This window comes from Psittacula echo, assembly GCF_963264785.1.
Source record: "Psittacula echo genome assembly, chromosome: 1".
Taxonomy (NCBI): Eukaryota; Metazoa; Chordata; class Aves; order Psittaciformes; family Psittacidae; genus Psittacula; species Psittacula echo.
In genome coordinates, this window is record NC_137735.1 from 157,988,237 (window position 1) to 158,010,334 (window position 22,098).

Below are 22,098 nucleotides of genomic sequence, written 5' to 3' on the forward strand. Positions count from 1 at the left end.
TTCTTGTAGGCCTCCATTAGGTACTGGAAGGCTGCTAACAAGGTCTCCTCAGAGACTTTTCTTTTCCAGGCTGAACAAGCCCAGCTCCCTTTCCTTGTTTTCACAGGAGAGGCTTCATCTTTCCAGTTCTTCCAATTCCACCACAAACTGGTACTGTGGCTGTCGCACCTGCCCACTACGGGACACCTGAACTACCACATGTACGTGTACAGTTCTGCACGTTGTTCAGATTGTCACACCTGCAAGGAGTTCAGCATTAAATCTAATCCCTCACCAACAGCCTCAAACAGCACTGCTGTGAGATGGGGCTATCAGCATGAAAGAAACAACTGCAGTTCAGTCCAGGCCAGACAGCTTGCACCTCTGCCATCAATCTATATATTAAGAGAGCCAGCACACAGGAAATGGTTAGGACATGGCTGACCTCACTAAAATGGTATTGGCATCTTGTACTGCAAATACTCCCACCATATAAGTTTGCTTGGCTGCTGTTAGGTGTTACAGACTACCCAGCACAGTTCTCTGGTTTTAATAATGTGTGTACCAAAGGGTAGTGTTATGCCTTCTGTATTTAATTGCAAGTCCTCCACCTGCTTACCTGGAAGGCTGTCCTTTGCTCTAACATTTCATTGTGAAGAAAACCCAGTGGCTTTGAGACATTCATGTGTCGGCCTAAACACATGTGGTGTGTAATGACTTCTGTCTCTTTTCTGCTCTTCACTAGGATGCTAGAACTGGTTAGACCTTTTCAGCAACTTGACTCTCCCATGCTCAGTGAACTGTTCATCAGCAGGCTCTTACTCTACAGCAATGCAAAGCACTGGGCTCCACCAGTGCCCACATGTATCACAGTCGACAGCTACTGCTTCCCCAATAAACACTACCAGTGTTTCCTTACTCAGCATGCACAAACAGGTCATTAAACCCCATTTCCTTCATTTTTCATGTAGCATTTATACAGAATTGTTATGAAAGTTCACCTTCCTGGAAGTCAGTGTACATGTATTTTGTATGCAAAAGAATTCAGGGTAATGGCTATTAAGCCTTATGTAACTTTACAGCATGTTCCGCAAAGTTATCTTCCCTCTGATCAACACCACAGTACTTGTGGCCCACCAGTAACAATTCATAAACGTTCACATTTCAGAAATGTTATAAACGATAGGAATGTTATCCTAGTTTTATTTGAAGATCGGAAAACAGTAAAAAAAAAATCAATTTTGCATTAAAAATGAAACCACTTAAGACTTGAAGTACCCGTCTCTACATTGTAAGATACAACTAATACAAACGTGACAACAAAACCTATTTTTCTGCATGGAAGAAAACTTGGTGTGCACAAGTCAGCTCAGTCCCGTGTGTTCTGAAGCAACGGGCACACAGCCGACTCCTGACGGCACTTCCCACCGCCACCAGCTCTCAGGCAGCCCCGTACCCCTACAGTGCTCCCCATGACAAACCAATCCAACAGTGCCCGCTGCCACCGCCGGACACGGCGCGGGCCCCGGCACAACAGACCGGCACGTACGGATACGGAGGGGCACAACGCGATCCTCTGTCTGGCCCGCCCTGGCATCCCCCGCCCAGGAGACAGCGCGGTACTCCAGACGCCCAGAGGAGCGCCAGCGCGGGGACAAGCAACCACGCCGGCCCTCTGGCCCAGCGCTTGCCCTCGCAGGCATCCCCCCACCCCCAAGCGGCACCGAGCCCGGTGCGGGCTGCGGCGGCCGCTGCCAGCTCCCAAGGCCGCGGCCCAGCGCCGGCGGACCGGGCCGGGCTCCGCTGCTGCTACTGCTACTGCTACTACCACCACCACCACAGCCGCCTCTCCCCCACACACCTGAGCTGGCGGCCAACCCCGCCGCTCCCAGCATGCACTGCGGCATGGCGCGCCAAGCGCCAATGACGCCCCCCTTCCCGCCGCTGGGCGGCAGCGCGGTCGCGTCACGGGCTCACGCAACGAGTCACCCGCGCGCGTCGGAACGCCCGGCCATTGGTGGAGGCAACGGCTCGCCTCCTGGCCCCGCCCCCGCAGCCCGGCCGGCTATAAAAGCGGCGCCGGAGCACGCTCCGCGCCTTTAGCCCCAGGTGTCTGAGAGGAGAAAGATGCATCGACTCCGCTCACGGGCCTCCACGGGGATTTCTGCCTTCGCCGCTGTTTCATCCTCTGCTTGCTTTCGCCAATCACCCCCGCTGCCCCGGACCGCGAAGTCAACCTCGCAGAGGCGTTGGAGTAAAAAGCGATCCTGCTCTTCCATCGGCTGATTGTCGCTGATTCCCGGGCGGGGGGGAGCAGAGAGACGGAGACCCGGAGAGGGGCCGCGGGAGCCGAGCCGAGCGCCGCTGCGACCATGCCTAAGCCTAAGAAGCGGGGGAGCAACCACCAGCGCGGGGCCGGTGAGTGTGGCCAGGTGGCGGGGGCTCGGGGAAGGCGGCCTTGCCGGGCGGGGAGTTCACCCGCCGTTTCCCGTGGCCGCTGTCGGGGGAAGGGAGGCGGCCTTTGCCGGAGTGAGGGGCTGCAGCCGGATGGGCCGCCTTGGCCGACTGCTCCCCGGCTCCCTACAGGACCAGTGGGGAAGAGGCAGGACGGGCGGGCGCGGCCGCTGGGCTCGACGGAGCTGGAGCACGGCACGGCCCGGGCGGCGCCGCCGGGGTGACAGTAGCCGACCCCGAAACCGCCACCTCACGCCGCTTGCGCGCATGCGCCCGGCGGCGCGGGCGGCCCTGGGGAGGCGGTGGCCGGCGGCTGTGCCTGGCGCCACCGGCGGCCAGCGGCGCCCTGAGGACAGCGGCCGGCGCCGGGCCCGCCGGGGCCTCCCGACAGCCGCGGTCGCGGGTGCCTCCTGGCCGGCGGCCCTACGGCAGCACGGGGAGCCGGGCTGCGGACGGGGAGGCCGGGCGCACGGGGGGCTGGAGCGCGTCCTCGGCACGCACAGCCTTCGGTGTCAGCGTTGCTGCCTCGCCGGCAGCGTGGGCCCTTCCGGGGCGGGAGAACAGCTGGTGCTGCCATTCCGGAGTCCCTCATGTGGCTCCATGTCAGCGTATTGTGCTCTGAAAGGCTGCAGGGTCCTTGAAAGCAAAAAAACAACGTATCTTCTTAGCCTCAAAGGGGATATTATAGAAGAAAGTGTGTTCATACCATCTGGAATCCATGCTGCCACGGTGCTGATGCCAGGGCAGAACAAAGGTTTTGTGGGGTGGTGAGAACTTCCACTTCAGCCTACCGTAGCTGTGAGCAGAATGTGTTTCTAGTATCAAATGTTTAGGAAATGAGCAATTCACTGGGTCTTTCTGCAGCTGCTTTTGTTTTAGTTTGTGAAGGGCTGGAAGCAAGAAAGTGGCCGTGCCAGGGCTCTGAGCTTACAAGTTTCTTCATCCATGCATTGGCTAGTATTTTCCGTTGTAACTACAGGAAGCATCAAAGGTTATGATCAGTGGTACAAGTAGATGGTTTATGACTAAGAGCTGCAAAACTTCTAGAGTACGAATTTAACTTGGACAGTGATCAACTTGAGGTTGATTCTCTCTAGGTGAAAATGGGGTTTTCGGGGGTTTTGGTAGTCAGGAAACCTGTCCGAAGCTGGCAAGCACTTTGCACTGCCTTTTTAAGTAATTTGGAATCAATTGAACCACAAAAAATAGGTGGAAGAGCAGAATCCCAGGGTTTGTAAATGTCATTTGGGAGCTATTGGAGAAATAGCAGTGAAACTATTTTGCTAATCAACCTTAGTAGATGCAAGTTGAGGGCTAGACTAGGACAGCGGTTGAAATTACAGTATTCTCAGGTCGAACTCCTCCAACTCTTAATCTTGTAATGATAAGATACAGGTATGAAAAGTTGTAGAGATGAGCATTGGTAAAAATAATACCACTTTCTTTAAAAAGACTGAAGTTACTGAACTGAGGCCTTCTTGGTCCTGAGAGGGGAAAACGTTTCTCCCCTGTTGAAGCATTTGATGCTCTGGCTTGTATTTGCAATTCAGCTGGATATAGGGTTAGACATTGCTGATCCTGCACATACTACACTTAATCACGTAAATCCTGCAGTGAACTGGGTGATGTATAACTTACCCTGGCTTGAAGTCTTTCAAAATTGAAAAATAGATTATATAGCAATTTTTATGTAGCTTTTCCTAACAGTTAAATTAATATAGAGCTGTTTTTAAAGCACTGTCACAGGGAATTGCATTAACTTGAAGTTGATTGTAGAAGAATCCTAAATTTAGAGTTAGGAATTCTACCAGTACATTGAAAATGATCTTCCAGAACAGAGCCAACTAAATCTTCAGGTCAGGCAGGAGTAAAAGAACCATCAGAGGAAGAATATGTGCTTTCCATGAATGGGTCAGGAAAAGTGAGTGTGTTGGGAGGGTTGCATTCTACTTTTGGTATTCAGATATGCCTTTTCTATATGAGAAAATGACCAAACTATTGTATTTATCTTTCCTGAAGGCGGTCAGCCCAGAAGTGTGCAGCCTTTTAGTGATGAAGATGCTTCAATTGAAACTATGAGCCACTGCAGTGGCTTCAGTGATCCTGCTAGCTTCACTGAGGATGGTATATTTTTCTTTTATATCTATTCATCTGTTCAAAACCATAAAATCTTAATTGACTTAGCAGTTTATGTACTAGACTGTAAGTAGCAGTAGCACAATAATGGCATGATTGTTGATTTAGTGGCTGTTGTTTTTGTTTGGCAAGAATATACTCCAGGTTTCATGAGCCTCTCCTGAAACTATTAGGCTTTTTTCTTTTAAAATTATGCAAGACTAACTTTTGGAGACAATAAGAATTTTCAGGTAAATTATAAGGCATTGATTTTCATAACACATAGTTGAGATGTAAGAACTGCAGAAGAATTTGAGATGGAAAGATTTGCCTGTTTTGAAGTAGATTTATTCCTTGTCTTCTACCGTCTCTGTAACCTGGGCTGCTTTTATGTCATTTTTTGGGAGGAAGGGACTTAAAAGCCTCCTACAGTAGCTTAAGGCAGAGAGGCTTCACTGTGAATACTTGCTACTCTTAACTGAGCTGCTGTTGCAGAGACATCTGAAGCAATGGCAGATGGGACAGGCTGCTTAGAGAGTAGTTACTCACTGTATTAACAGTGAGCACCCTGCTCTATTTCAGGGGTAGGTGTAGTGTATTGCATGAAAATGTGCTGCTGACAGGGTTGGCTCATGGGTGTCAGTTGTAGCAAATTTACGTAAGAGCTGATTAGCTTCCTTGTTCATTCCTGGCATATCTAAGAAGCAGGTATAGAAACACCACAGATGTATCAATAGATCAGTTTTTATAAAATTATTTTAAGGGGCAGTTTGTTGTAGGTATAACACCATTCTGTAGTGGTTGTCTATGGTAAGCTGATTTTTTTATTAGAATTAAAAATATTAACTGTTGGATACTACTCTGTCCGCTAATAAAATGCATAGAACTAAATTATTTTCTCTGGATTAGGGCCTGAAATTGATGAAGAAGCCACTCAAGAAGACTTAGAATACAAATTGAAGGGATTTATTGATCTTACATTGGACAAGAGGTATAGTGTGCTTTGAAGAAACATTCATATATTGCTTACTGGTTTCCTCTGTTATGATAAGAGAAATACGTATCAAACTTCTTTATATGCTTACTGAAATGACAATTATTTCATGCTGGGGAGGACTGCTTTTCTTCTGGATCTGAAAAGACCTTTTTGCCTCCATAGTTTTTGGATAAGTGAGAGTCAGACTTCCCTTTCCTAATAGCTTGAAGTAGAGGGACTTTATTTCTAGCCTGGTATACTCTTGTGAATTCTATCTCCAATCTTAAGTCTATCCTTGAGGAAGGAGGCAATTTGTAGCATCTGGTACTTGATGGTGCTTGTGTGAGTTACTGTATTTGACTGTAACCAATAGAAGAAGCTACCGTAAAAAACAAAGGCTGAGCTTTAACTGATGTATGCTGATTTTAGGATGTCCTCCTTCTCTCTTCTAACAGTGCAAAGACAAGACAAGCAGCTCTTGAAAGTCTGAAAAATGCTTTTTCTTCTAAAATACTCTATGAATTTGTCATGGAAAGGAGAATGACGCTAACTGATAGCATTGAACGCTGCATAAAGAAAGGTAATTAACATGCTTGCTATTAGAAGGCAATAATCCTTACGAAATAGCTCATTGTTTCAAATAGCTCGTTGTTTCAAAGGAATCAAGACTGCGAGGCTTTTCTAGTACTTTTCAGTGCTTAATAATTTAGTTATGTAACATTCCTTTTTCTTTTTTCATTTAGATGTCACATTTTACACCTAGAAAATTAACTTAAATTATCTTCTGTCTGTTGGCTTCTACATTTCCTTTTGCAAGTTTTCAGACTATTATTTTTAAAGGGTTAAAGGATGGAAGCAATGCACAAAGTGATCACTCATCATATATGTTAATCTCTAGGTAAGAGCGATGAACAATGTGCAGCTGCTGGACTGGCATGTCTTCTGTGTGTGCAGATGGGGTCAGGAATTGAAAGTGAAGAGATTTTTAAGACCCTTGGTCCAGTTCTAAAGAAGATTGTCTGTGATGGAACAGCGAGCATACAAGCCAGACAGGCTGTAAGTATGAAATGTTTATTTGCCAGGCAGGGACAGAGGGCAGTTTTTGATCAGCTCACTATTGTGTAATCCAGACTAAAGGCTATTACACAAGTGTAAACTCAGAATGTTAAGATACGCTCTGAATGAGCCATAGTAGTTCTCACTGACCTAGGAAGTTCCACATAAAGGTTGAATGTCATCCTCTTCTTCAACCTAGGAATTTCATGAAAGAACTGTTAGATCTAGTACTTTTGTGTCAAGTGTCTTCACTCACTTATGTTGCAGTCTCCTTACTGCAGTTCTGAGGGCTGATGTAGAAGGCCTATAGGAGAAAAAAAAAGAAAGTTTTCCCACTGACTGTTATATCCTTCTTGTATTAATTTTAACTTCTTTAACTGCAGAGGAATGTTACTTATGCAAACGTATTTACATATGATAACATATAGCATATCTAGAAGGAACTTGATACATTTGTCCTACCAAAGTATTTTGCCCAGTCACCTCACCTGTGCATCAGCGGTATACTTGAAATAGTGACTGAAGACAGTCTGAAGCTCTTGCTAATATTTTCTTAAACTTTAGAGTTATAACTAATACTCTCCAGTTTGCCTTTATTATTGTGTAGTTGGCTACTTCTGTTGTCCTCCAGCTGTGTTACAATAGATACTATCAGCTGGAAGAGGAGGAAGTCTTAGTTCAACAGCAGTTATTTCTGCAAGCAAACAAAAGCTACTGAAGCTTCTCCTGTTTCAAGTGTAGTTTTGAGTCCTGTTTGGTTAGTGCAAACATCACTTTCAAACACTTCTGTCTTACTCTTTGTAGGAGAACACAGAGTAGCATATGGGGGATAGGGAAGAGATGAGTGGGACCTCGCAGCAATAGTTGGAAGTTTCCAGTAATGGCTCTTGAAGTCCAGTGTTTTCATGCCATTTAATTATAACAGAGAGCAGAAAAGGGAAAGTACTTTCACACAAATGTGAATAAATATTTGTTTGTTACTAATTAGCAACATAGTTTCTGCTAGCTTGATCCCAGTGGGCTTTAAAATAATTGGGTGAAAGGAGTGCTACGTGTCGCTTTATGTAAATTATATTAACTAAAACAGCATGAAAAGTAAAGGCTTGTGAGTAGCATCTGTTGTAAAATCATCCTGAGAGTAGAAAGGAACTATGAGCTAACTACTGCAAAGTGGCTGAATTAAACGGTGTTGAAGACTTGTACTCTGCTACGGTCTTAATCTCAAGTTTCGATTACTCTGGATGTTAAATTTCAAAGGTCAAAGTTTTGTCAACAGTAAGGTTAATGTCAAATACTGATGTTTTTTTTTCTTTTGTGTCTAGTGTGCAACCTGCTTAGGGATTTGCTGTTTCATTGTCACTGATGACATTACGGTGAGGATTAATACTTTTTTTTGTATTCTTTTTAGTGCATTGACAATATGAAAATGCATGTATCTTAAACCAGTGCCATTACGTTTTTTCCCCTGTTCAGGAGCTGTACTCTACTATGGAGTGCTTGGAAAACATCTTCACAAAGGCCTATCAGAGAGATAGAGACACTAATGGTGTATCAAGTACACATAACACTGTGCTTCACATCAGTGCTCTCTTAGCATGGACACTGTTGTTGACCATTTGTCCAATGAATGAAGTGAAGAAGAAAATTGAAACGTGAGTGTCTATCCTGGAAAAAAAAATCTCTAATGACTTTTTATATGCAGTGAAGCAGGGTCAACAAAGCGTACATCTTAATGAAATGTGACTTTGTCCTTAGGCACTTGCATAAACTTCCAAGTCTGCTGTCTTGTGATGATCTCAACATGAGAATAGCTGCTGGAGAAACACTAGCCCTTCTGTTTGAACTAGCACGGGAAACAGATGCTGTAAGTAGATGTCAGCAGCTCCGTTTTCTTGCACTGGGATGATAAGGCAAATTACTTAACCTGCGCTGCATAGCACCCTAGATTTCAACAAGTGGCAGATAATTCCCTGGCTTATGTTCTTTATAGTGAGCCTGCCCAAATCTAAGTGGGTATAGCAGTGATTCACAGCTATTTAGCTAGCATTTTTATACCAATTTCCACATTGCAAAACAGGACCAGTATAACAAAATACATCAAACAGTACTGAAGAGCAATTAGAAGTGTAGCATGTAAGCTTTAAAATCTAAATCCAGTGCCAGCTTTAAAAAAAAAAAAGCAAATAACAAAAAAAAACCAACCAACAAAAAAAACCCACCCAAAACCAAAAACCCTGGAGAGATTCCAGGCTAAAACTCATTAGATACTTGAGCAGTCAAGTTCCAGTGATTCGAAATCTGCACAGTTCTGCACTCACAGCTAAAAATATGTTCTTCAGTAGAAATCATGTTGACTTCCAGTATTGTGTTTTCCGTATCCTTATTTAGGTACCTTGAAAAGCAGAATTAGTATCTCATGATGGTTTCATAGCGTTTGTGACAATTTTAGTCAGTTGGGACTAGTCAGTCAATTTAAGGGGGAAGATTTTGAAAGGACAGGAGTTGCATAGCTAAACATGCCTTTACGTTCTCCAATATGTCTTACTGATTTTTGAACTGTTTTATTGACAGCAGTGAAGGAAACAGCCTCTCCTTACTCTCCCATGGCACAGTTTGGGAGAGTTGCCTGAATGGCTTCTATCTTGAACAAGCTGGATTTTGCCAGAAAGTGAAATGCTAACTCCAGTTGAGTCAGGATACGTGACACACTTAACACTGCATAATCTGAAGCAATATGCTGAGATTTATGTATAATTGCACACAGTAGGGGTTTGGGTCTCTTGGCTGTGGAAGCCAACTTTGAAAGATAACAGAGAGATGGAAACTGCAAGTAACTAAAACCTTAAAATGCATTAATGAACGAGGCATGCATTCACCAAAAATATCTTGGATTCTATTGAGGAAATGCCCCTGTAATGGTTGCAAAGTATTCTCTTTGGATCCTTAACAGTCAGCACAGATTACAAATGTTTACTGTGTTTTGCCTTCAACCAGTGTCTTTCAAAAAGCGTGCAGTAAACTCAGCCTGGTCAGTTGACATTCAGATTAAAAAAAAAAAAACAAAATACTGGCTCTGGCTACCAGGATAGAGTTTGATGGTGTCCTACTTGGTAAAGTGGATACTGTGACTTTGTTCTTACTGGTTTAAATGCTGCAAATGGACCAGCAGGAAGTTAGTGCCATCTCAGTCTCCTTAAAGAACGAAGTAATAGGTTGTAGAGGTCTACGTGCCCAGAATTTGGAGAGATCCATTTTCCTATTTGCAGGGGAAGATGTTGAGGCCAGAAGCTAAAGTGTTTTGTTGTGTTCTCTTTCTTTCACTAGGATTTCTTTTATGAAGATATGGAACTTCTAACAGAAAAACTAAGAGCTCTGGCTACTGATGGAAACAAGCACCGAGCCAAAGTAGATAAGAGAAAGCAGCGATCTGTTTTCAGAGATGTTCTACGAGCTGTTGAGGTGATTCTTTTGTCTTTCTTTAAGTGTCTGGATCTTAACCATGCAGTGTACAAATTGCTGTTTCAGTAAGAGCAACAGGAACAAATTAATTTAAATGAGATTTCAAATTCTGACTACTTACTTTATTCTGCGTTTCTAAAAAAGTAATTATATTTCATGTAAGTTTTTATTTTACTTCAAGCTTGACTCCATGTTTCTTTCAAGAAGGTTAAGCATTTCCCTGTAAATACTAAATTCTTATACCATGAGCAGATTTATTTTTCATAGAAGACCTTGTAGGACATCCAAATCAGTGTCCTGAATTCTGTGAAAAGTTTCATTCTAGAATCTGCTACTGAACTGCTGTGCATAATAAACGAAGAACAACTTGGTAGTAAAATACATTTCCAACTGGCATCTCTGTCAGGGGTCAAAGGAGGAGGGTAGGGGAAATGTGGATTGTCATTGTCCTAATTTTTGTGCTGTAATCTTTTGGTTTTCCATATCCAAATTAAGGGAACAATATGCAAAGCAGGACTTTCAAAATTTCTGGTTAGCAACGTGTCTTAAAGGCTTCACTCAAATGTCACATTTCTGTCATTTCAGTGGGTTGTTATTTTACACCTCTCACTAGATTTTTGGTTTTTTACTTGTCAGTTAATTGTTTCTTATGTAGTTGTATTGGTAAGACCAACTAAATATTAGTTGACATTCAGAACAGTTGACATCTCGGAAGCTAAGGAGAAGGCTTTGAAGAGATTTGGAGTCACTTTTGAGATCTGCCTGTAGAAGAGTCCGAGTCACTTATTAGCACTTGTTACATTCCATTGTCACAAATGTAGCTCACAGCACTTGAAAGGTGGGGACTAAATGAGGTTTACACACTGAAGTCAAGGTCACTGCTGAACTCGGAACTGGCTTTTCTGGAGATTCTGGAGTCCAATTCTTAAACTCACTTTAAAGACGAAAGTCAAGTGTTCTTTCTTTAAAATGCTTTCTGACTTGAAGAATATCAGCTTCAAGTCTTACCTGAGATTTAACTTTAGGTTAAACTCATCAGTTTATGAATAAATACAGTGTTTATATACATGTATTATTTGGAGGGTTATTAAAATTATATATGTTGTTTCCTTTAATTTTGGATAGGAGCGTGACTTTCCTACAGAGATGGTTAAGTTTGGACCTGAGCGTATGTATATTGACTGCTGGGTTAAAAAACAAACTTACGATACCTTCAAGGATATTCTGGGGTCGGGGATGCAATATCATTTGCAGGTGAGCTGCTGTTTGATACATGCTCAGACTGTTGTTCTCTGTCTGGCTTTGTAGCAATTCGGTCTGAATTATGAAGTCATGAGTAGAACTTGATGAAATGATGAGCTTTGCATTAGAATTGTTAAAATACAGCACTTACAAAATGAACTAGAGAGAGCTTTTTCTGAGTTGTAGCCTGAGTTTGCTGTGGGTTAGCAACTGAAAGACTTCTCTAAGAAGTAAGATATTCAAGCTGAATACCTTCTTAGCTTCAGGGGTTTTCCTGAATCTGTGCTGTCTTTCAGCAGTGGTGTAGTTGACTGGCTGTTAAAGAGCTGCACGCCTCCACCCTTCCTGGTCAAGCCTGTAGAAAGGAATTCAAAATTTTAGTCTAAAGTGATGAACACAACTTGCAGCCCAATGATGACAGCATTCCAGAAGGGAAAGAATAAGTCCTTATTTGTTCACTAGTCATCTGTTCAGATAGGTAACAGAAACAGGAATTGTAGCTTGGGGTATATGCACCGAAATTGCTATGATAGTCATGGGGTGTTAAAATCTTCAGGGCAGTGCCAGCTGATTTTCAAGGTGACTGAGGGAGCCCAGGCATGTGACAGCTTCTTCAGATTTTAAAAATACATTTACAGCCAGATACTTTAAAATTGCTGTGTTGTGGAACCATACAGGTCTGTCCTGCTGCCTAATCTTGCATAGAGGGTGTCACAGAACAGTGTCTTCATTTTCAAGGACAAAAAAATCCATGGGGGGTACCTGTTTCAGTCAGGGCAGTTGTAGTTCTTAGCCTTTTTCTGATTAAAGGAAGATGTGTTCCCTGGCTTAATTGCAAAAGTTACTAAGATCTGTGTCAAATTGCTGCAATTTCTTACTGTAGTACTTGATATTTAACAGTAGTCATCTTTGGAGACTTGATAATCAGGGGAGAAACTGATTGTTTGATGTGTTTCTTGTTTAGTCAAATGACTTTCTTCGGAATGTGTTTGAGCTTGGTCCACCAGTAATGCTAGATGCTGCAGCTCTTAAAACAATGAAGATATCCCGTTTTGAAAGGGTAGGTTCTTGCACTTTAATGTTGATACATTAATAGATTTCTGCTGAATTAAATGGTATTCCAATAATGTGGTTGAGAAGCTGCATATTTAAGGTGTCACTTTAGAACTAAGTGTCCTGTATTATCCTGAATGAAACCAAACCTTGCTTTTGTGGGTGTCTTCAAGCTCCTACTTTAGCTCTTCCACTGAGCATGTGTCTGCTACTGCTTTTTCTCCCAAGGAGGTCTGGAGGGGTTGATGTGGTTGCTGACTGGTATCAGATTCATGCTCTGTGCATGTGGAACTTAGGGCTCTAAGGAAAGCTGTAGGATTTTGGGCAGGGACCTACAGGAAGCTGCAGAAACCAAGTCTTAATGAAGACAGTCCCAAACTTCGCAGTGTGAAGGGGACACTGGCAGGATGATGGCTTTTTTCTGTTGGTTGTAAAGGTACTTACCCTGTACAAACCATTTGTGAAATGGTGCTGCCAAGTTTAACATGGGGGCAGACGTTGTGCCTCTGTGTGATGTTCAGGACTGACGGGCTTCAGGATTGCTCCTAGCTCAGCCTTTCTTACGCAATCCAAGTTTCTTTTAAATGTGTGTATATTAAAATGAATCTGTCTTTGGTGCACAAATACTATACTATAAATTCCAGAAGGCCTACTAGTTTGTTCAAAGATTAATAAGAATTTATTTCAGGCTGGTTTTTTAAGATGAAAACCAATGTACATAAGCTTTTTAATATCTGCAATTAATGTTTTCCTTTTATTTTGTAGCACTTGTACAACTCTGCAGCATTCAAGGCTCGGACAAAGGCTAGAAGTAAATGTCGTGATAAAAGAGCAGATGTGGGGGAGTTTTTCTAGATCTCCTTTTCCATGGCTTTCAGTATTCATAATTGAAATGTATTTTTAACCTTTAAATGATCTTTTTATTTCTGTAGTCAGTTTGCACTTGCGCACAGAGATGTTGTATAAAGTCTGTAAATACAATGCATGTTGTTGCTTAGTTGCATATACGCTGTACATAGATGGGTGTAAGATGGGGTGCAGGGGTACGTTGTAACATTTGCATTAGATGCAACTTTCTCCAAAGTCTGAATATGCTGTTACTGAACTGTTCAGTGAGGTGGATAACTGCAGTCGAATGCCACGTGTCAGATGGGATTCCTTACTTCATATCAAGGCAAACTAAATGAGTTCATTGGCCAAATGTTCTGGTAAGAATGTGCTAATCTTAAAAGATGAACTTGGTCGCGTGAAGTTAATTTAGTAACTTTTTAAACTCCTCTGGCTGGCAGGTAGACAAATTTCTGCATAGTGTGACTATCCAATGAAGTTCCATTACCTTCACTTACAGTGAAGTACTAAATGACAAATACTTGCCTCAATGTAAAATAAACCCAAGATTCTTGTGCTCTGAAATTGGAAGTTTAATTTTTGGAATAAAATTGTTTCTTGTTGCTTGCTTTCTGTGTAAAAGTGATTACTACATGAACGAAAAGTTAACACTAGCAACACCAAAAGGCTGAAACAGATGGGTTTATTTGCCCATTCAGCAATGTGGTTGGGTTAGTCTCCATGCTTTAGTAGCTGCCTTGCTGAGTTTTGAAGGTGTCTGATCTACACAGGGTCTGCACAACAGCCTACTGTAGACTTGTCATCACATTTCTCATGGTGAAATGTTTTCTAGTTCTGGTACTGCACAACACCTTCTCCCTTATCTTACCGGAGCCATTCCAGCTGCCCTACTTTTGACATGTTAAAAACTACTCCTACCCTTGGTTTCTGGCTCTAGAACACTGAAGTGTGCCAATACCCGAGAGCTGTCTTGTCATAAGGATGGGGAGCTGTAATGTAAAAAAGACACTAAATCCCAGCTAGCTGAAGCTTCTGAACCAGAAGATCTGTAAGTAAAAGTGCTTGTTAAACATTCTTAAAAGTGTAAGTCAAGTTATCAGCAGAGGAAGTGAACCTCACACCCCAAAACAACCCCACCCTCTAAAAATTACTGCTTGCTCTGATAAGGGTGTTTTGGTTTGGGATTTTTTTTAAGTTTCTGATTATAGCAGAAGCTATTCCAGAAACTCCATACATGCCAATGAGCTGTACCTTCTAACCTGTTGTTTCTTTTTATTCACTGAAATAATGTATTATGTATGAACTTGTTTGGCTTACATAACTGATTCTATACATTACAACAAGGCCTTCAGCTGAGGTCTCTGCTATTATCAACATGTACTGTCAGTATTTGTCATGCAAGCAGAGAAGTAACTTTTGATCCCTGGGCTATATGAAGCTATCTTTGTTTCCCCAGCCCAAGTGTTCCCACAAGCCTGGTGGTCTCTACCCTGGCTGCTGGTACTGCCTTTGGCATCCTTTGCTCATGTAAAAGCAGCACTTTTGATAGCTTCCTGTCCTGGCAGTGTTTTCCAGTGCTTTCCACAGCCCTTTCTGGCTGGTGGCCCAGCACGTGGTTGCCCTTTCCCCCACTACCCTGCCACTGCCAACTGCAGAGATCAGGATGGTTTCCAAGGCTGGCTGAGGGGGGATGGATCTCTGCTGCCCTGTATGCTCTGATAGGTTTGTAGACCTTGCCCTCTGGACTGCAGAGACCTGGGTCCTTGTTACTTGCACCGGGTAGCAGCCAAGCTTGTCAGCTTGCGGTGGGAGCTGTGAGTCAGAAGATGGATCCTCTTGTTTCCTGGAAGAAAAATACTTTGTCGGCTTAAAAGGATTTGAAATTCTAGAGGATGACTTCAGAAAGGGATTGTTGTTTCAAGCTGTGATGCTTTCATATGAATGTCAGCTGCCTGTCATTGCAGTGTGCTGGAACATCACGTTTGGCAACGTCAGAGAGAGAAAAACGTGTCTGCGAAGGAGCAGTTTCCAGTGCTCACAACACAGCTCATCAGAATCTGATTTTTAAGTAACTAGCGATGTTGTACAAATTAGTCCATCCCATAATACTCCCCCACCTGAACTGGTAAGGTGTGGGGGAGGAGGAGGAAAATACCCTGAGTTTTTTTAGCCTATGCCTTTAATGTACTCACATCTGCAATACTGTAGATATGACACTTCTGCATAGCAAACTGGTTAATCATAGCTACAGTCTGGTAGCTATGACTCTTCTGCGTAAGCAAATGAGTTTTGGAAAGGCATCATAAACCAAAAGGTTAGTGAAATATTGATCATCAGTAACAAGCCTTCTCATTTTCCATGATAGGATATTATCATGATGATTCCAATATAATAAAAAAGAACTGTGTATGTGCTGATTCCTTTATAAACAGATCGATACTGTGAAGTCAGCATACTTAGCCAAGATGAACTCTAAATATAGATGGAAAGGGACAGGCTGTTTCTTAGCTGCCTTCATGGGTCCTGCTGGGGTTGACAGCTTCCTATGACCCTAAAAGTAGAGAAAGAACAGCAGAACAAGTGCTCTTCGAGTGATTTTCACTGGCTGATCTCTTCCGTACTGGCACATTACCTGAACGTAGTTATGTTGTAAGTAATGTTTCACTCTCCTGCTTTTTAATTGCTTTTAGATTTTACTTCTTTCTTTTCTGTGAAGAATTTTTGGTATGTTCTTATTCTAATTTTACCAGAACAGCTTAAGAAGAAATTTAAAAGTCACATGGGGAAAAAAGTCTTTAAGCAAGGTTAAAGTATGAGACAGAGTAACTCACAAAACCCCAGTGTGTAGATCAGGTTATTGGGACAATAATACTTCTGGCCAGTAACACTGATGTCTCTATCCTCTCTCCTTTGTTTGGCATGTCAATAGAATCAAACAAATGTAATATAGACTTTGTTGAATTAATAATGGTTATCATCTTCACTGTGATTGCATGCACAGTGAGGAAATCAGTTTTAAATAATAATGAATGCAGAAACATAATATTAATGAATCAAAGGTACTCACGTTTATTACCACTCAAGCTGTTGAGAAGAGTCTTCCCTGAAGTTGCAGGGAGGTGCTAATCAAAATGTTCAAGAGAAACAACTGCTCTTTGGAAGCTAAAAATAACCAAAAGCCTCCGTGCCACGAGGTGGTAACTCCTAGCGCGCCATTGTTGAAACACGGGGCTCCTAATGATGGCAGCTGGCCACGGATGTGCTTGTGGGGAGATAGCGAAGAGGCTGCTGCCTGGCACCATGTGGCAATCTAGTGGAAGGGCAGTGGATGCAGCCATCTGTCCTGAAATTATTGCTGGGACACCTAAAAATCATACTCTCAGTAGGAGGAACCAGTACTGTGCCAGCTTTCCACCTTATCTTTGTATTTTGCAGCAACAATTCTGAACAGAGGAAAAGATTAAGCAGTAATCTTTCCTTACACTCTATTAAACAGAAATATGAACGTGTACATGTGCGCCTGTCAATCTCCACTATTAGGTGAATGAGACCCATTGCCAGGAAGGATTTAAGCACTTAGTGTTCAGACTTAGTAAGGCTCAGTGAAGCTTGGCTGTGTGGTCCAATCCGGGGGAATTACAGCAATCTTCTGCATTTGGTTTGATGAGGGAAGGAGTGGGTCTTCTCCCTAAACACTTAGGGCTATTCCTCAAACTTCAGGTTTTTAACTTAAGCACTATGTTAGGAAGCTGGTCACATTGTGTGCAATTCATAGAGGAGCCTGCTTAGGTATTGCTTTTTTTCTAGGTATAATCTTCCTTCAGAACTGTATTTATTATATAGTCCAAAAAAAAAGGCTTTTCCATCAGGCTTTAATTTGTCCAAAACTATCATCTATGTGGAGTAAGCCGTATTTGACTATTTTTTGCTCCATTTTCCACAAATAATAACTTCACAGTGATATTCTAAGCAGAAGACCTGAGTGATATCCTTCCTGGCAGTGTCAGTGAAGGTTTGGCTTTCACCATGGTCAGGATATCACCCTACATTCTACCAAGTACACACCAGATCAAAAGGGTTATGCAACAAAATAACTAAAGTCAAATGAATGGTGGTGTCTGTCAAAGACATTTTTCTGTTTCTCTCCTTCTCCACACACATATGTAAGCATATGTATGCATAAGTATACACATGTCCACGAACACAATGCAGAAATAAAATCTTATCAATAATCTCTAAGAATAAACAAGCGCTATGTACTGAGGTTACCCTTGCCTTCAAGACCTAGGAAGTGTGCTGGTCCTTCAAATCCATTTATTTTACAGGTTGTTAAGGCTGCTCATCATTTCCTTAGAACAGGACACCAACTGTTACCAGTTATTTCCTATATCCATGTTTTAATTTACTTTTTTAATTATTAGTTCTTTTAGATACAATGGAGAGGCCTTCCTTGGAAATTAACCTGCCCAATACTCAGGAAGAAGGGAAACTTTATGTAGTTGATTCCTTAAACAACCTAAACAAGCTAAATGTTTGTCCAGATGGATCCCAACATGTGCTAGGTACGTAAAATAGGCGATGCTCTGTGGTTTTCTGTACATACAACAGGCCATCAGAAAGAGTTATGTATGACATTTGAAAAGGCTGATCTTATTGTGTATCACTGCTGTCAATAGGCCAATATATATGTCAAGCTCTGTACTGAAAAATGTAAGAAGATGGAAAATGGTGTAATTTAGATCAGATTAATGGTTTAGCTGCTCCTGCTGAGTGTTTAAGTTATCACGTTCTTGAAAATCCTTGCATTTAGCTAGGGATTCACTGTCAAGCCTGAACTTATCTTCCATTTCAACTGGGATTCATTAAGTGATCCCTTGCAGGATAATGTCTCTAGTACTGCTCTATAAACACCTACTACATAAATTGCATTGTAACTCTGTGAGTATTGTCACAAGCAATAAATTCACACATGGCAACAGAAACACGAGAGGAAAAACTGTTCATTCTTTTAAGACACATCTCCTAAGGCGTCAAACCAGTTATCTGAAATATTCCATGAGACTTTTAAGCATTTTAATTCATAGTCTCTTTATTTACAGTTTCAGGTATGGGCTCTCACGCTTCTACTGGTTTTATATGGCTTTTATCTTTGATTTCTCATGGCAACCAGAATATTTTCACTCAGTAAGAGCTACAATATATTTGAATTATGATACATTCTGCATCGTCTTCATGAATCTAGAAGCATTTTGTCATGTTTATCATAACCAACCTTGACAAACTTACCACCAAATAATTTATCATCTCATAATAGATGAGGAAGAGAACACTGGTCCTACTGAAGAAAACACGTCAGGGAGCAACATCAGAAACCAGCGTTTGTTCTTCATCACCTTCATTCTTACTTTGATCATCAGTTTGGCACTTGTTTCATTTGTAATATTCATAATAAGTAAGTAAACCAAACAGTGGTTCTTGAAAATATAAGGCAAATTACAAGAACTCTGCTGAAATATGTCATGCTACCATGCAACATTTTACTGCTGTATCTGCACGGTCAAAGGCTTTGGCTGGATATAGGCAGTGGGTCTTGGTCCTGGGTGCAAAACCACAGGCCTCTACTCTGTGAGCTAGAATGCACAGTTTTCTTCTTAGTGCAAAGGTTTTGTGAGCTTCAACAGCTGTGAAGAATTCAGCTCAGCAGGGTTATACTGTGCTGCTAAAAATGCTGGCTGGAAACTGAATTTTAAAGATGACTGTATGGCAGTGAGATGCTTTGACAACATGCCTTCCATTCCTTTCCAAATAAAACTCAGTACTGGTGTCATTTCACTGCAACTGGAATTACATCCAGGCTAACACTTAAATCAGGCTACCTGCATAAGGACCTGAAGGTTGCCAGCTAAATACTGACTGGAAATTGGTTTGGCACTACAAAAATGTCAAACATAAGAACCAAAAAAACTGGTAAGATGGATCAAAATTGGCATGCAGCATTGAGTCTGTAGATGAAACTACCACTCTGCTTCAGCTGGGCTGGCTTAGCTAAACACATGGCTACAGGTGACCTTGCTTTATGGAGCCCTTGCCATCTTGGGCTTTTCTGGGCTAATGGTATTGAACAGAGTATGAGATGCATTCTTTTAACTTACAAGTTTATTTTCAATGAATTGGAATCCATGTGAAATTAAGATTTCTTTTATCCTATAGTAGCGGATTCACTGGGGTATAGCAAAAATCCTCATTTTCCTTTTTGAATAGGAAATTGTAACCCTTGACTTGCACACAAACACTCGAAGAACAGAATGTCAGACAAGTAAAGAATACAAAGGAAATTTTAAGTGGCATGATTGTAAAACCCTAATTAAAATACCTCATACTTGAATTCCACATTTATTTCATGGGGAACTGCTAAAAGTGGAGCTTCAGTATAGAAAAATGAGCAATGTGCCCCTCTAGTGGAAAACTGGTGAAGTAATAGTGAAAAGGTTACTTACAAGGGTTAAAGGAGTTTGCTTGGGCTCAGGTTGGTGTAGGCTTATGGGTTTTGAAACTGATTTCCAGTGTTTCAGATTATGTTACAAATAATCTGAGATTATGTTTGCAATCCACAGACAGATTTGTTTACCACTGGCACTACCAGCTTAAGCTTCAAAACATGGGTAAATTTTGTTAACTTCAGAAGGCCAAAATAAAAATAGCTCCAGAAGTGTGCATGGTGGTTATGCATATTGGTGTTCCAGGGGAAACTGGCCTCCAAATGCCAGTATTTGCAAGACTTTTTCTTTAATTTAAATGCATTAGGAAATCCAGCTATGGGGCTGTAGTCTGCTGTGTGTTTTAGCAATTCTGCGTTTAGAAAAATACAGATGCATGCTGCCTACAAATAACACCCTGCAGCCCCTACATAAGACATTTTCCTGTGGACAGCAATGCAATTGATATACTCCTGAAGACTGCAAAATTTTTCAGGGCCGTATTTGATTTTATTTCTCTGCACTAACCTGAATGAACCAGAAAATAAGCAATTAAATAAGCAACATAACTTCTTATCATTAGGCCCTGCAGTTGCTTTCCAGTTTAATGTTTTTACTCATCATAATTCCCTACAGACTCCCATGGGAATGCAAGAGAGGGTAATGACGTTCTTGACTTAAATGTTGCCAATTTAATGTGGTACATTTTCCTTTTCAAGTTCAAACTAGAAACAAGATGGACCAAATATCAAGCAGACTAATAGCTGAAAAGAAGAACATAGAAGAGCTTAAGAAAATTAACAATATGATATTAAGGCATCTAAATCAATCAGGAATTAAGGAAAATGGGAGATACCTCTTCACACAGTCTCCTGATCTTCACAATTACCTCTTTACCCATGCTGAGCTGAAAGTCCCTGAAGAATAGATCTTCTTTGGAATGAAATTCAGTGTATTTATGTACTCAAGATATTTTCACATATGGCACATGGGTCACTTAAACATTCTGATATGGTCACAGGAACATTAGAAAATCCAGATGTATGAAAGACAGCAGAAAATAGTATTTTATCCTGTTTCATATGAATATAGAGTTGACAACTAAAACCATATGATTTATAATAAATGATGGATTATCAATGATTTTGGGCAAGAGTTCCAGATTCTCTGTGCATTGTAAATTGCAGGGCTAAGGGCTTAGTTTTACTTTAAATGTGAGTGATCACAGAAAATAGTAATTTCTGTTCACACAATTCCAGCATGACCTTGTTCACTTAGTCATTCTCCTGGGGTTTTTTTTGAACAAGTTTTGTGTTTGCTTCTGTATTATTTGTATTTAAGGACAACTTCTGATTCCTTAACTTATAAATAAATCCATTTCTGCCATGGAGTTTGGTGGTTTTCCTTTCTGTTCATCTAAATAGATCGACTTAATACTCCTTTTGTGAGAAAACTAACTTGAATAAAATCAAAGCATTTCATAACATCCCATATTCTGCCAAATCTGTATTGGCTGAACATGTGTATTATATTGTCTTATATAGGAAACAGGTTTACAGAACTCAGTCTGGGAATACCCATCTCATAACAATGAGTCATCAGTATTTGCTGGTAGTTTCTAGGTGAAGACCAAGTGTTTTTATAAAGTGACATGGAGAAAATGCTACATGTTCTTCTACTCTTCCCTATAGTTGCTGTTGGCCACTATCAGAAAACAGCCAGGTAAAATCTACTCTGAACCTTCATGGTTTTAAAATGGAGCCGTACCTCAGAGGGTAAAAGCAGAAGTCAATGCTTTCTCACTCTGACTTTACACAGTTGTGGAGACCAACACCCAGAAGAGTGATCACTTAATGCACTGGTGGGCAGAGTTGTCATATTAGCATTAAGAACCTTCCACCGGCACATACATTAAGAAGCCACCTCCATTATCAATAAATAAATCGGTTACTCCCATCTGAACAATGTAATGGCAGCTGACACTATGGTATGTGCAACATCTTCTCTTTTACTCTGAAGTGTGTTTGTCATTCAATGCTTCCTTATCTCTTTTGGACAATTTTACAAAAACATCACCAAAGTTGACAACTTGTATTGCAGTCTCTTCTTCCAGAATGACTGATAGTCATTTCTGTGCTGGCTACTTCATTGTCTACAACAGAGTGAAGAACTACGCCCAGGAATCTTTCTTGGTATCACTCTACTCAGATTTGCCCAACCATTCTATTCCTGCTATTAGGACTGCTTTACACCTATGTTTTAGATCACCTACTTTATATTTCTTGATTTTTCTTTTCCTGACATATTACTGCCAAGTCATTCACATGAAAACTGTGAGGTCGTTCTCAAGACTTCATTACTCCTGCTGTTAATGCCCAGCTGCAGTTGCAATTATCTTCTCTGGACATCACAAGTAGTTGTTACAAAGATGACTTTAAA

At 41.5% G+C, this 22,098-nt stretch overlaps 2 protein-coding genes across 5 annotated transcripts; both read left to right on the forward strand.

Moving 5' to 3' along the window:
* Positions 1-2,087: 2,087 nt before the first annotated feature.
* IFRD1 (interferon related developmental regulator 1) lies at positions 2,088-13,791 on the forward strand. Of its 3 annotated transcripts, XM_080612021.1 has the most exons (12): positions 2,088-2,397; positions 4,453-4,557; positions 5,458-5,539; positions 5,980-6,104; positions 6,423-6,580; positions 7,903-7,953; positions 8,054-8,232; positions 8,336-8,444; positions 9,905-10,039; positions 11,165-11,293; positions 12,246-12,341; positions 13,100-13,791. In XM_080612021.1, the coding sequence occupies exons 1-12, from the start codon at positions 2,352-2,354 to the stop codon at positions 13,187-13,189; spliced, it is 1,305 nt and encodes a 434-aa protein (XP_080468147.1). In that variant the 5' UTR covers positions 2,088-2,351; the 3' UTR covers positions 13,190-13,791. The 3 variants fall into 3 exon arrangements, with proteins under 3 accessions (XP_080468147.1, XP_080468149.1, XP_080468148.1); XM_080612023.1 differs by lacking the exon at positions 12,246-12,341; XM_080612022.1 differs by lacking the exon at positions 7,903-7,953.
* Positions 13,792-13,933: 142 nt separating this feature from the next.
* On the forward strand, positions 13,934-21,049 carry LSMEM1 (leucine rich single-pass membrane protein 1). 2 transcript variants are annotated; one of them, XM_080612026.1, is made up of 4 exons: positions 13,934-15,832; positions 17,605-17,745; positions 18,498-18,635; positions 20,379-21,049. In XM_080612026.1, the coding sequence occupies exons 2-4, from the start codon at positions 17,619-17,621 to the stop codon at positions 20,585-20,587; spliced, it is 474 nt and encodes a 157-aa protein (XP_080468152.1). In that variant the 5' UTR covers positions 13,934-15,832; positions 17,605-17,618; the 3' UTR covers positions 20,588-21,049. The 2 variants fall into 2 exon arrangements, with proteins under 2 accessions (XP_080468152.1, XP_080468153.1); XM_080612027.1 differs by having other exon boundaries at positions 13,934-14,231.
* The last annotated feature ends 1,049 nt before the right edge of the window (positions 21,050-22,098 follow it).